We start from the raw sequence: 15,464 nt of genomic DNA on the forward strand, positions 1-15,464 counted from the left end.
TTTGGAGGTGAAATTCCTCTGTTCGGAGTGATGTGTCTACCCAGTGAGTGGGGTGTTTTGGCTCAGATGGTGAACCTCATCACAGCCTGATGAGAAAGGTAGAACTCCTTTAAAAAATGGATTCTGTTTAGGGAATTGAGTATTACATTCTTAATATTTTTCATCCGAAACACATTGAGCAGAGGAAATGGATATTTCCTCAGACGTGGATTTGACATTCCATCACATTATATGGTGAACGGGACAAACACGTCTCCGTTTTGGCTGTGAGACAGCAGGAGAGCCGAGGCCGCCGCCGCCACTGTGAGGGCCTGGTTATCTCATTTAAACAGAAATTAAATGTGGGTGCCAGTGGTGTGATCATCAGCTGCTTCCCACTTTGTGAATAAATTGCTTAGAAGGAGTCTTTGCCTACCAGATGTGACCTAGATTTAGATTTCCAAAGACAGGGGGAAAATACTCTATTGTGTTAAAAAACAATTGCTGGTAAAATGCGTGGTAAATGAGCTTATCTCACTTTTCCAGGTGTTTGGGCTAATATGTTATGGAATTACTGCTTCATTTATGAAAAATTATTGAAGAAAATGTTCCAGCAAATCAAATTTGGATAAAGGCTTAGGGATAGCTATTGTGTTGTGACTAAGTTTTTAAATGGCAGAAAGAGCAGGAGCCAATAGAGATAATAAAAATATTTTTTACAAACTGTTTGAGAAGAGTCTCCTATAAGAGGGTCAGGCGTGGGTGTGCTATCCAGCTTGTGTTGCAGTTCCATAAAATATTGAAGAACAACGTGCACAATTATACTCCTTTCAGTGCATATGAAAGCTGTTTAAAAAAATCAAAGCTTGTCTGTCTGCTGGCTCTGATAAGTCTTATTACTCTGTTAAATGCAGCGAAATTTTTTAAAATGTGACATCTTTATTCTCTCTCACTCACTCTCTCTCCTTTTTCATTTCCTTTCATCTTCAGGAGCTGCCACTCCGAAACCAGTCCCAGAACCCGAGAAACAGACAGACCATACAGTCAAAATTGCTGGAGTCATTGCAGGCATCTTGCTGTTCGTTATTATATTTCTCGGAGTTGTGTTGGTAATGAACAAAAGGTGAGCTCCTCGTGTTGCCGAAGACATAGTTATATCCCGTTGTTTGCAGGGTGCTTCTAGTGTGTGAAGATACGCAGTGACGACGCTGGCTTTAATGTCCAAAACACATCTACGATTCTGTGATTGTTAACATTTTTCATCAGATAGCACCGAAGGTTATGGGACAGAAATTTAGAGTAAATGGCTATGATTTTGTGAATATACAAAGCCTGTCGTGCCAAAATAACGTAAGAATCCTGTGTCTTCCCACAGGGTGGTACATAAAGCTCTGCAAAATCGTAAAAGCCATTGATTCACCAGGAAACATTTAGTAGTTATTGCTAACACACTGGCACATTTGATATTCTCGAGGAGATGAGGAAGATGACTTTTCCTTCTCATTTTAACAAAGATGATGATGACAGAATTAATTGAGCCTGTGTTCTGCGCAGGCACCGTGCTCAGGCAGGTCATCAGCACAACACCCAGTGAGAGAGAATCGCAAAGAGGAGCCCGACAGAAAAATGCAGGGCCTCGGCCAGCACGTCTCAGAACAGATCGTAGAGCAATTTGTGTGGTTTAAGATTGCCCTGTATAGCCAAGAGATAGCCTGGGGGAGGAGAAACACAGAATGGCTTTAACAAGCAGTCTTCACTGCCCGTATGTGAAAGATACCCAGTGTCTCGTTTTGTGGAAACAAGTAAGAACTTGCTTAATGATAAAATCTTCCATTTATATAAAAATTAGCATAAAAATATAGATGGGAAGAAGCGATAGGGTAAGTTTTCCCAGACAGAAGGAATGCATGGGTCTTGTTCCTTTTCTCTGTCATTTGAACACAGTTATAGGCACGGAGTGGGAGTGAGGTCATGGGTGGTAGGAGGTCAGCAGAGTGGGGACTTGAACGTCTTCTCTGGTCAAGGAAGGAGGTTACACTTGGTCCTGAGATTGCTGGTGGCCTTTGAGCAGGTAGTAACATGCTTCGATTTTATTTCAGGAAGGCATAGTGAGGAGGGGAAGGAGCTTGGGTCAGGAGACTCCTTAGATGAAAAGAAGGGGAAACATTAGAAATATTTAGGAGGTAAATTTTAGTAGCCACTTGGAGGAAGAAGGGACAACATAGTAAGAACCTGCTGTGGTGACTGGTTTGGGCAAGGGAGTGGAGATATTTCCGTTCACCAGAGTGTGGACCATGGGAGCTCAAACACTTCAGGGGAGTAAAGATGCAGAGCTCAGCTTTGCAGGTTTTAAGTTCAGTATCCCGTAAAATCAAGTGAAGACCTTCACCAGGCAGTTGGCAATGCCGTCGTGGCCTAGGGATAATGATTTCATAGGCTGGGAGTCGCCAGCATTTCTGGAGGTGAAGCCATGGTTTGGATGAGGTCACTCGGCCACTACAGAGTGAGAAGGAGGAATGTCGAGAGGGAAGATAAAACCCTGGGTAGCAGCAGTATTTCAGGGGAGAGTTAATATCCAAATGCATACACCTGCATGTCCTCCTTCCCCGCGTCTTCCTCCATGTGCGCCTTCGTCCCGGCCAGGCACCAGGACAAACGGTGGCTGTGCCACAGCTGTGGGCATCACGAGTCTTGGTCCCCATTGTTTCCACTCTTCCTTTCCGCTCGTCATACGTCCTTTATCCCTTTTTCTTTTCCCCCGTTATTAGATTTCTCTCTTCACTGTTCATTCTTCATTCCTTTTCATTCTTTTTCTCTGTACCTCATCTTTCTTTACCTTTCTTCTTCCTCTCTTCCTCTTCCTCTTTCTTCTTCTCCTCCTTCTTTCTTCTTCCCCTTCTTCTTCTTCTTTACCTATTTATGTCTTTATTTCCCCTTTTTCCCCCACATTTCTTTCTTTTTGTCTCCCTTTTTTCGCTCACCTCTCATAGTTTTTTCCTGGATGTCCTTCGACTGTTCCCCACCTTGATGTTTATGGAGGTAGCTTATTGTTGGCACCAGTGGTTTGTACTTTTTAAAAAAATACGGCCCAGTATAAATCCTAAGCAACATTAGGCCCTTCCATGCCTACATATCCAAACTAAACATTTTAGTTTAGTTTAAATTCTGGGAATATGTTGGATTTTTGTGTCTTCTGGCAAGCTCTCTGTGAGAGCCTGAAACTACTAATCCAGTTGCTCTTGTGACCTTAGCTAAATGTCAACTAATCCTTCAAGGGTCTGTTTCTGCTGGATTAATTCATTATGCTACCGAGGACTCTCAGGTGGTCGCTGAGGTTATGTTATAAATTATGCATTGGAAGAGATTGCCTACAGTAGCATATGGCCTTGATCAACTTTACACTAAACACCAATAAGTCTTGTCAGATTTACATGATTATTTACTTGGGTAACAATCTTAAAAGGGTTATCTTCACAGCATGCACCACTTCTGCATGACTTTTTCTGAAATATAGAATGTGTTCTCCGTCGGGCAACTTAGCCAATGTACTATGCCTGGAAATACAAAACTTGTGAAATTTAGACTGGTCATGTGGCATAAACTATCATATTTCATAGAAATTCTGAAAACTTCTAATTGTTCAAGGTTTGTCACCAAAATTCAAGGGTAAATTGTAAAAGCAGTATTTTTAAGCAGAGCAGTTAAAACATGATATTAATCATAGATAAGTTGCTGGAATGTTATTGACAAACACATTCTTTTTCTAACCAACATTGTTTGGTTAGAAAAACACTGCATTTAGATTTGGAATTCCCAGATCTGTATTTGAACTGATTTTGTTATTCTGAACTTGTCTTAGATTCCTCATTTGCATTAATAAGTTGGGAAAGTTGAACCAGAAAATCCCTGTAGCTCTCCCAGTTACACAGTATCAGGTTCCTGTCAGGTGGCAGCCTGCGGTGGCATCACGACACAGGGACACAGCGGCTGTTCTGGAAGTGCAGTCCGTGCTTGTCCCTGTAGCCACTGTTCACACCTTCTGCCCCAGGCCCTCCCTGTTCAGTTCAGGCCCAGAGGTGTTGGTTGGTGAGTCCTTTCTCTCTCAGCCTCTTGTTACCAGCTTCACACGGGAGGGAAGGAAAAGAACCACCTCTGGTGTGGATTTCAGTGTATTATTTGTCGTTTTTATTGGTTAGAGCCTAATGCTTTCAAACTGGAGCGCGTTCCTGTATGGGCTAGTCAGCCTGTGTCTCCTCAGCCCGCCGCATCCTGAGTCAGCCAACTCAGATAGATGCCACTGGTCGTGAAGACAGGCTGCGCCCAAGAGAAAGTGTGGATGAAACAATGCACGGGTCTTTCTGGAAATACAATGGGGTGTCTGTGCTGCCCAGGATGAGCCAGGCGTTGCCGTCTGTGCTCTGCAGCGCGCCAGGCTGTCTCCACCTGACAGGGCTGGAGGGGGACGTTCGCAAATTCCAGCACGGGGAGTTGCTTGGCACGGTACTGGGGGCGTTGTCAGTTATTAGCTGAGCGGACATGGTTTTGTCTCCTGAAGGATGGGCTGTCTATAAAAACTAGTTGCTCAGCGTGGGCCTCTAACAGAAACTGTAAAATCTGTCACCTCATACTAACTCTTCCTTTGAAAAATAGACAATAATGACTAAAAGCTGCCATGACCATCAGTTTTATTTGACTGAATGTTTTATGAATCTATCACGAATGAATGACTAGTTGGTTTCTGTTTATGAGCATTAATCCATTTGGCCTTTGCCGGAACTAATAGAATCTGAAACCTTCTTTAAAAAACTTTTACAAAACCTATACGTTTAATTTTATCCCGTAAGCAAAGCAATTTCTTCTTATTTTCCCTTTGCCAAAATTATGTGCTCTCTTAAGGGTTTGACATTCTGTTGCAGCAAATGTTAAGAAAGAGTGTGAGGTCAAGATCTACAAAGTAAAAGTTCCACACAGAGCCACATGGCAGTATGCTCTGAGAATTGATATAAAACAACTTGAGTAGGAGATATTTATTTTTTTTACTATGTTTCATCCATGTATAATTAAATATATTTGTATAAATGAAAATACCTTCATTTTCAACATTTTCATAGGGAATAATTTATCTCAATAACATGTTTGACAGAATTTAGTATATAAGCACCATCAATTTTACCATGATTAATTATATTTACTAGTGTTTCTAAAATCGCTATAGATCTTTCAGAAGTTGGAAAACATTTGTATTAATTACAGTAATATCCCCGTCTCAGCCAGTGTGGTACGTAGAAATCACAGAAGTTGCAGCTATTTGAAAATAATTAAAGAGAAGTGCATTCTAGGGCAAAATAGCAAATGGTAACTATTCTGTTACATGAACACCTGTTACAGGAAAATATAACTATTTTAATTCTGAAACACTGTACCTCTATCTCCTTTCTGTAACACACATGAACAGATGTACATTTTGTAAATGCAGCATATATTATTAAATATTTAGCACACATTCGATTATATTTAAACAATACTAATCCTCCCAAGAAGAAAATTGCAATAAAAATGGCAAGTATTTTTTGAAGACATCATGCAACAAAAAAGACTAGAGGGAAAATCTGATGACAGCCCTGTTCTCAAAGAGATGCGTGCAGCGTGTGGCCAGAGGCAAGTTGACATTAACTGCAGTTCCCCTGCCGCACCCATTTACATACGAGGTAGGGTTTCACTCCCGCTAGAGCCGTGACTTCTATGTGGAAAAAATATCTTAGGTGTGGATGCTTTATTTAAAGTCCTGTTTCGAAATCCCCTTTCCTGAGATACATTAGACAGTCATATGTAGATATTTCATGATTATTTAAAATCTGTGGACTTCATATGCAGTCATATAAATAAGAACCACACATTTGGCATGCTCGAAATAGGCTATCTACACACAAACATGTGTGGACACATCATTCAGTCTGTCAATTAGCTGCCATCCTTCAGATTTCCAGACGATAACTGAATAGGCTTGTGGTACAGGAGTAAGTTGAACAAATCATCCTCTGTAAAGGCCTCTTCCAACCGGGCTTTATGTGATTACTTTGATAGCTCCTGTGTACTCCCTGTTTCTGGACTTAACCTAACGGGAGTTCTCTATAGAGAAGACTTTATTTTAAAAAGAAGAGTGTAGAATGTAGGCACCAGTTTTTTATCTTACAGGAGGAAAGTGTCAGAGAATAATAAGAGGTATTTAGAATCCTACAAACTTGTATTCGCACCCCAGCCCTCTACTGTGTAGCAGTGTCGATTTAAATGAGTTACCTAACCTCTCTGAGCTATTTTGCAGTGGTAACGATGCTAGTGTATACTCCATGCAGGAAGTGGTGAAGATTAAATGAGATAATGTACATACCTGGTTTATTTTTGATAAACAATAGCTTAAGAGCCAGCGGTTGAACTTGTCCCAGGGCACATAGGTTGTATGCGGCAGAGCCTGAGCTAAATCCAAGTGTGTCTGACTCCAAACTACCCTGCTACTTGAGCTCGTTCAAGTAAAACTCAAACATGCATCTTTCTCTGTAAAACTCAAGTCTTCTTTGTAATCATTAGCTGAAAACATAGCAGTTATCAGCTTGTTATAATTTGCCAGTGCTTTAGGTGTACAAATATTTGAAATTCTACCAGCATGTCTTAGTTGTCTTTTTGAGCCATCATTGGAAAATCACTAAATAAAAGCTGTTTCTACTTCCTCCTTTACAGAAGTGTTTTAAAAATCCTTTCGAATAGGTGTATTTTGTGTCATTTGTTGATTTGTGAGTTTCTTTCTGATAACTCACACTAGTGAGCATGCTATATCCTTTGGTGTGGTTCAGTGGATGAGGGAAATTTGTTAAGTTTCTTATGAAGCAGTGAAGCAAGGGATTGTTAGCTGCACCCCTCCCTCCTCAGAGACAAACACTGGTGTCTGGGAGCTTCCGAGGTGAGAGTGGGGGCTCTGGGACAGCTGCCTTGCACCCACACCTCGTTCCGTGGCTTACTGGCTTTGTGACCTTGGACAAGCCACCTAGTTAGTATCCCTCAGTTTCCCCCAGCTATACCAAGGGCATAGTAATAGTAATTACCTCATAAAGTGTTATGAGAAAAAAACAAGTTAATACCTTTAAAGTGCTGGTCCCCAGGGAATATTAACTACATTGATAATGTATATAATATGCCAGTATCCACCGTAGCCGCCTCTCTAGCGTCAATACCCATCGCATGTGTGCCTCCAAGTCCGCGAGCTCCTGCGTCTGGAAATAAGGAGCCATCTCTCCATTAGAAGGGACGCCCCTCATTTGCCCATGGAGACCACCATTCCTTTGCACCCAAGGATGCGCGGAGGATGCGTCTTTAATTATAAAGATTGCTAGGAATACAGCCAGAGGGAATGAGACAGCTCACTGTCCCCTTACCTTAAGGCCACACCTTGGCGAAGGTGCGACAGCTGAAAGCACAAAGTATTATAAAGTTATTCTTCAGCCATACTCACCCACAAGTATTCCTCATGCAAAGCTGGATTATGGAAAAAATGCTTTCTGCAAACCAAAGGTCCTGGGCCATGCTTGAGGAACATCCTCTAAGCTCCAAATACTTCTGAGTGGGCATGGCCTTGGCATTAAAAGCAAATACTTTGGGTGTTAAAACCTGTCAGACCAAGACCTAGCAAGGTGCCAAGCGGTCTGCTCCCTGGGGCAGGGACGGAAGGATAGGGTTACTCTCTTCAGTGTGCTTGAGGGCCTGGCACTCGTCTGTGTGGACTCCCTGAGCCTCTCCTCAGCGCCTCTGTCTAACTACCACAATTCTAGAATGAGGCCTCTTGCACAGCTGGACTGTGCGCCCTTTGGCCCTCTGGCCACATTTGCGCCATGTTTCAGCAGAGCTGAATTTCTCACCGCCATCTCAGGGCACATTTGTCCTACTGATTCCTAATTTTAATGCGTGGTAACTTTCCAACACTGCTCAATAAAACTTGTTCTTTCTGTGTATCTTACCTCTGAAACTCAAGCCCTAGAGTTCATAGAAGGGTGTTAAGAAAGGGTTGCATAATTACTACTAAAATTGATCACTCTTCATAGTGGATGTCTCCAGGTGGTGTGTGTTGGCATTCCCAGCCCCATCCCACCCAGACGCTACGTGTTCTTCAGAGGTTGTGCGTCTCACTCCACGTTGACATGACTTCACTCTCTAGTTTGGAGAGTGGGAAACACAGCATGAAAACTGAGCATATTTTTCTTGGGAGGATTATTTAAACCTGTATCTTGGTTAGTGAATCCAAGAATTCAAGCTTAATAATATCGTGTCTTCAACTCTTCCCAGTTTTGTTTTGTAATAAGTAAAACAGTAAAGAATGTAAGAAAAAAATGTATACATCAAGAAAAAATAGGTCAATTTCTAACCTGACTTCTTTGGGCAAGATTCATGATCCCTCTTCTTCTAACATAAATCTAAATTTATTTTTAAAAGGGAAAGCGATTATATCTAGAATTTTTAATTTAGATACATTCATAGAAAATTACACAAAATTAATTTTTTAAAAAGATGAGGAAGTACCCAGTGTGTTAATTTGGAGAGAATTTTTTTTTGACAGATCTCAGCATTACAAGATGTAATACTCTGTTGAATAATGTATTTACTTGAACAGGAAAGGCATGCTCTTACCCAGGTCCTCACAGAGTGTGCTTTTTAAAGTGAATAAAGCTTCACTAGACCAACTGGAAGAAGTTTTTATCATCGTTATATTCATATCTACTATTTCCTGACTGGCAGTGCTACGTAGAACTCAAGTGAAGCTATTTTGTGGCTTTTACTGCAAGTAAAAGTTGGCTTGTTTATTAAATTCCAATGTACTTCTGCTTCTTTCTAAAAGACAAAACAAAGAATTGGCAGAAATGTAGCCCAGGTCATCTCATCCAAGCCTGGCCCATGCTCTCTCTCCCGCCACTCGCAGGCGCAGGTGTGGCTTTCCAGTGTGCGTTCTGCTTCTGCGATGACTTACGCAGCACCCGCCTGAATTCCAGAATTCCAGCTGGGACACCTGGGATTTAGCACTTTCCTTACTCTTCCCTCAGTATAGCGCGGACGGGACGCTCTCCCCACATTCACTCTCTTGACTTGTTTGGGTTCCATCTGTCTTTTCCATTAGATTACGGCATGTTAAGGCTGTGAGCTGATCCTTTTCTAATCAGCACCCATTCTCACACCTAGCAGAGTGCTTGCCCACATAGACATGCAGTATAAAAAGGCACTTTAATGGACAACTTTGAATAGCTTTGGCTTTTTTTTTTTTTTTTAATTTTCAGGGATGTAAGTTTTTGTAATTCCATAAGATATTTATTTTTCTGTGGTGTAGTTATTCTGGTGGACAGATTCCCTATTTGAAATATTACGATTTTTTTTAAGTTGGAATAATAATTCTTTGGATTCTTAATTTAATATACTAAAATGGTTGAAATAAATAGTATATTTAAATTCAGATACAGCTTAATTAAAAGAAAGGCTCATCACTATCATTTATTTTCATGTCACCTTTGAAATATTTTTTATAAATTGTGCACTCCATTGCATTTTTTATAAACAACATCAATTTAGATTAAAAATTCTTATATTCAAAAAATGAATAATCTACCTCAGGATGAATTTTTTTTATAGTATGGGCATTAGTCCCCAATAAGTTAGAATATCCAGTTTTTTAAGTCACCCGGTCAGTGGGTGTGGAGTGGGAATGGCCAAAGCCCATCTCAGCGGCTGCGCTGGAGCCTAAGTGATTCATCCAGGACTCCACCCCCGCAGCCCCTCTGCTGCTCACCAGCTCTCACAGTGCATCGTTGTATGGTGTCACTGCTTCGAGTGTGTTTGTTAAGAATTCGTGATGACATTGGTCCATTGACCCTATGTCAGAACACAAATATTAATAGGAACAAATTCAGGAAAAGACCTTTCATGGAAATGCTTAGTGTAAGTGTGTAGTTATTGAGAGCTCTCAAAATGCCCTCAATCCTTCTACCTGGCTTACCTAAAAACATGGGTTCTGCGTTTGGAGTCAGCAGTCTGTAGTTGAAGGAATTGGCCACTCTTTAAAGAGAATTGGTCGGCTGTCACTGCCTGAATTTTTAGGTGTGGTCCTGACCTTTATTCAAACGGAAGGGAGGAAAAATCTCAGAAATATATAGATCTTTAAAATGAAGAGCCGACATAGCTTTGACTGGAAATCTCAGCTCAGTAGCTATTATGCTGGAGTGGTGTTACCCTCTTAGAGGACACTTGGAAATGCCTGAGGCTGTCTTCGCTGAGAATTGCTTCATTGCAGTTGCACCTGATGATTGCATAGTTTTGTAGTCACAGTAGTCAAGATTTTTCTTTTATAATTTTTCAAGTTAAGATTGACTGAGGTTCTAGTCCTAAAGGTCACAGAAGGTATAGCTTAATGGTCACAATCATAACTGCCTACAGGGGCCAGTAGAGGTGACCCAGGTAAGGACAGGTGAGTCCCTGATGAGAGCTTCAGTCAGGTATATTACAGTGTCACACATCTTCCTCTCCCCCCAGGAGAAGGGAGAAATCTGGACTTCTTTTATTAAACCTTCTAATTTTTCTTGTTGGCAACTAATCAGTTTTTTAATGCGGTGTTGGCCAAATAAAGTAGGTGTCTAGTCACCGGTTTGTGATTCTTAGTTCTATTTCGAGAAATAGCAAACAGGAGACATGTAAATCACCCCACTTTAAAAATCTCTCATCACCTACGTGTTTCTGGCTATAGGTTTTGTCTTATACCAGGAAAGGCAACAGACCCTTTCCCTGTCCACGCCTCCGCTCTGCCCATGCACCCACCGGAACCCTGTGATGCTCTCAAATGGTGAAACTGGCCTGAACCTCCTTGGTGAATAGGTGGCTCCTACTTGAAAATACAAGAAAACTTAAGCATCAGTAATCTTGTTTGTAGGTGACAGGGCTAGATGGTTCGGAATAAGTCCCCCTCCTGTTCCTAATTAGAGCTCACCCCCGTGGTGTGCGCTTGGAACTGCTATTGACTCCTGCGTCTCTCCCTAATGCAGCCTGGAATCCTTGGGACTCTCGACGAGCCTCAGAGAGTAACATCTGTCAGTGCGCTTTCACTCAGAAGATTAAAGTTGAATTTCTTAAATTCTGTTCACACGAATCACCTTTCTGGTCACCGAAAACAATCCCCCCATCCCCCCAGCGTAGGCGAGAGGAATGGGCTGCCCCAGGCAATACTCACATCTGTAGATGGTTCCTGGGAGGGAAGCCAGCCCACCCCAGCAAAGCTCTCTCTCCTTCCTGAGCCCTGAGTGTGCCTCATCCAGCCCAGGTGATAAAAGCAAGAGGTTTGGAGATCATACAAGAACAGGGCTCCTTTTTTTTTTTCAGACAGTTTCGCTTTGTTGCCCAGGCTAGAGTGCGTGGCGTCAGCCTAGCGCACAGCAACCTCAAACTCCTGGACTCAAGTGATCCTCCTGCCTCAGCCTCCCAAGTAGCTGGGACTACAGGCATGCACCACCATGCCCAGCTAATTTTTCTGGTTTTTGTAGAGATAGGGTCTCATTCTTGCTCAGGCTTGTGTTGAACTCCTGACCTCAAGCGATCCTCCTGCCTCTGCCTCTCAAGGAACAGGGCTCTTGCTAACATGTGGCTGCTGATTTATTTATGTACCTTTTATGCTGGATTTGAGAAGGAAGAAGATGTATCAAGCACTGTAATCTGAGAATGAGATTATATATTTCCCTATATATCCATCACCCCCCCACACACACACACATATGCCCATCTTTATGGCCTGTCGTTAAGCTGCCCAGTGTCCAGTCCACAGCCTCGTGGCCCCGCTTGGTCTTGACATCAGGCTGCAGTTATAGAAATGTTCTGCTGCTTTTGTCTGCAGCGAATACTGGAGCTGTCAGGGCACATCTAACACAACCCCAGCCCCGCACCCTTTCTCAGCCGGCTCCAGCACCTTCCTGCACCCGCTGTGCATGTGCCCCACAGCCCCCTGCAGCTCGCTCCCGATGGCCAGGCCAGCCCACCTGCACTCCTTAGCAGGCAGTTGCTCAGGTGCCCGAGCTGGACCGGCTCAGCTTCAGGATCAATTAATTTTCTGCTGTCCTAATTGTGCTGGTGCCTGGACTGAAATGACCCTCCCTCGGGATGTCCAAACCACCTCTAACTCTTGTCCCAAAACTTCTCCCTAAATTCTAAAATCGTGACCATTTTTTAACCTGGAACTTCAGGGTGCTAGCCTGATTCTCTCAGCTTTGCCTTACTCTAGATTAAGTCTAGCTTGTTGAATGTCCCCTCAAAGAATGACACACTCGTCAGCCCTCAGCCTGCCAGTGGTGAGGTCCAGGCTGTATCCCCCTGTAAGTAGCCTGCAGTGAGTGTCCTCTGCCCTCCACAGCCCGCACCCAGGTCGTTAGTGACGGCTCCCAGGGGAAGTGTGCCAGGTGCAGGGCCCTGCACGGTATCTTACCAAAGGAGCACAGTGTGAGTAAGTGGTTCTAATCCCGGGTACCTTTTTTACTTTTATGACCGACACCAATGTAAAGAACAATAGCAACAAAATTCAACTGAAGTTTTAAGTAGCTGACTGAGATGATAATTCATTCTGTGACGGCAGAAACAGACTCCGGGAAGAGGGCGGTTGATTAATGAGCACCGTTAACAAGTTCACGGTTTCAAAGGTCAAAATTACAGATCTGACTGTGTGTGGGGTAGCGCTTTTCATTGACTGTCAGGTACTTTTCCTAACACAAGAGGTAAAGGACATTACCAACAATTTTTTAAATACCACGTGTGCTATGACTTATAAAAGTTTGAATTCTCAAAAACATCTTTGATTACTGTCCTGACCAGTGTATTCACTTTAGCATTCTTTAGTTAAATTGAGGGCACACAGCAATCATTTCTCTTTCAAATGCTACACTTCTATTATAATTTTAGTGGTGATATGTGAAGAACTCATAACCATTAAACTGAAGCTTTGAACAAATAACAAATCAAGTTAAGCTAAAGTAAATGAAGTAGCCATAATGAACGATCCATAAATTAAGAGAGAAACTAAGCAGAATATAGAAAAACAAAGTAAAATAGATTACTGGAATCTAAAATATTGTTTATTGTCATAACTTGAGAACCCCACCGGATGAGGCAGTTTCAGCCAAGAGTTAGTTAATTTTGTGATTTGGCAAACACAGTCTGTTGAACTTATTTCTCTAGCAGCATGTGATCCCTTTTTTAGCTGTATGTCTGATGGAAAAGGTACTACCCTGGAACCCAGAAACGCAGCCCTACTGTTTTTATTTATACAAATGTCTCTCTAAGCATATGTCCAAAAGAGCTGAAAATAAGGATTCAAACAAATATTTGCATACCCATGTTCGTAGCATTATTCACAGTAGCAAAAGGTAGAAACAATCCAAGTGTCCTTTGACAGATGAATGGATAAACAAAATGTCGTGTTTACATACAATGGAATATTACTCAGCCTTAAAGTGGAAGGAAATTCTGACACATGCTCCAACATGGATGAACCTTGAGGACAATATGCTGTGTGAAATAAGCCGGTTACAAAAGGACAAATACTGTCTGACTCTACTCATATGAGGTACGTAGAGTGGTCAGACTTACAGACACAGATAGTAGCTGGTGGCCACCAGGGACTGACGGAAGGAGGGAATGAGGAATAATTGTTTATCAGGTACGGAGTTTCGGTTTGGGATGATGAAAAATTCTTGAGGTAGTTAATGGCGAAAGGTGCACAACTACATGAATGTACATAATAGCATTGAATTGTGCACATAAAAATGGTCAGAGTGGTAAATTTTATGTTATATGTATTTTATCACAATAGAAAATGTTTTCATATTGGTAGGCAGAATGATATTTAGGCAAGTTTGAATTCTCGGCACTGCCCTACCTTTCTAATCAATGGTCAGCCTGGTAGCGTCAGACCACTCCGTGGTAGTTGTTCGTCTACTGGGCTTGTCACTGAGTGTTTCCCGTCTGGACTGTTAGACCTGGGCTGGCTAGGAGAGTTACTCTGTTCCCGTGACAGCAAGAGAATATTTGTACGATTGGGACATGTTCACCTGAGGCCATAGACGGTGCACAAAGCTGCATCTGAAGCGCGCCACCCCTGTATTCCGGCATCGTTACTGACAGTGGTGACAGCGAGAAAGCCAGACTTCCTTCGAAAAGCACCTCTTGAATCGTTGCCACGATAGCCCGGAGCTAGGCAGGATGTCCAGCAGCCTGGACCGGTCACAGCACATGGGCTCACACGCCCTGTGATGGCGGTCACAGGTGAAGGAAGCGGTGTGTTTGCTGCATCATTTTTAGACACTGGAGAGTGAAATATGGATATGTAGGCCAGTCGCTTCCACGGCCGTCAGTTTTTTGTGTTCTTTGCTAGTAATAGTGCGAGTGGCACAGATCATCTGCAAACAGCACGTGCACGTGTCCAGCATTCTGGAAGTGCACAGTCATTCACATCAAATCCACGTGCGGGCCCCAGAACTGTGCAGTTTCCCTCTTAGGGGGTTGATAAAAAGGGAGAAAATAAATGCAATGTATGCTACCTAAAACTTAGGGCTGGGCTTCCTCTCAGTTGAATGCAGCTTTAGTTGTGGATCTTGAGTTATTCTCTGGTTTCCCTGTTTCCAAGTAGCCTTTCTATGTAGAGCACACTTGGTGGCTCTCAGTCGACTAGAAACTCTGAGGGCACCGTGCTCCATCATCCATTTCTACCCTCCCTAACCTGCGCTGGGCCCTGGGTAATGTGTGCTGAGCTACTGCGTAAACCAGCGAGGCCCTCGGTGCTCTGCCTGCTGTGTGATCTCTCCCCCCAACTCCAGGATGAGGCTTCACTGACCCCAGTCTGTTTGCTTTTTGTCATTACTGGGACAAGGAGCAAACCCTGTTCTTGCTTCCCACTTCCGCCTGCAAGCCCCTCTCCCCGGGCTGCAGTCTCCTCTCTGTCATGGAAGTCACCAGGAAGAAGACAGTGCTCTGTAATGCAATTTTGCTTGCCTACCCTACTTTGGGGCCTGTATGTTTGCATTTACTATGTGTGACATCAGAAAGAAACTTTTTACAGAGCCCCATCCTTCCTCCAAACAAGTTTATTAACCAGGAGAGGTGATAATGACCAAATAAAGGATAAAAGCAAGGCTTATGTTGAATGATCTCAATTACTAGTAACACACCCTGTCATTTGTATTACTTGCTGTTTGTTTTATGGCAAGGATGGTAGCCAGTCTATGCTAAACATTAGGCGTCTGCCTCACACTAGGCACTGCTGTAAGTTTTTTGTGGGTGTTATCACAGTTAGGCCTTGTGTGACAGCTCTGTAACATATATCCTGTTGCCCTCTGTTACACTCACAGAAACCAAGACAGAGAAAAGTAAGTTGTTTAAAGTTACAGTCAGTAAGCAACAGAACCAAGAGGTAAAGCCAGGCTTCT

At 42.7% G+C, this 15,464-nt stretch overlaps 1 protein-coding gene across 1 annotated transcript in view; it reads left to right on the forward strand.

Moving 5' to 3' along the window:
- PTPRM (protein tyrosine phosphatase, receptor type, M) overlaps positions 1-15,464 on the forward strand; it is a gene marked incomplete at its 5' end in the record, with an annotated part of 602,721 nt that overhangs the window by 338,621 nt on the left and 248,636 nt on the right. Inside the window, one exon of the mRNA XM_012648382.1 lies at positions 970-1,102. Within this exon, the coding sequence (XP_012503836.1) occupies positions 970-1,102 (133 nt within the window). The remainder of the gene's footprint in view (positions 1-969; positions 1,103-15,464) is intronic.

The sequence above is a fragment of the Propithecus coquereli genome, unplaced genomic scaffold (assembly GCF_000956105.1).
Source record: "Propithecus coquereli isolate 6110/MARCELLA unplaced genomic scaffold, Pcoq_1.0 Scaffold283, whole genome shotgun sequence".
NCBI classification, from domain to species: Eukaryota; Metazoa; Chordata; class Mammalia; order Primates; family Indriidae; genus Propithecus; species Propithecus coquereli.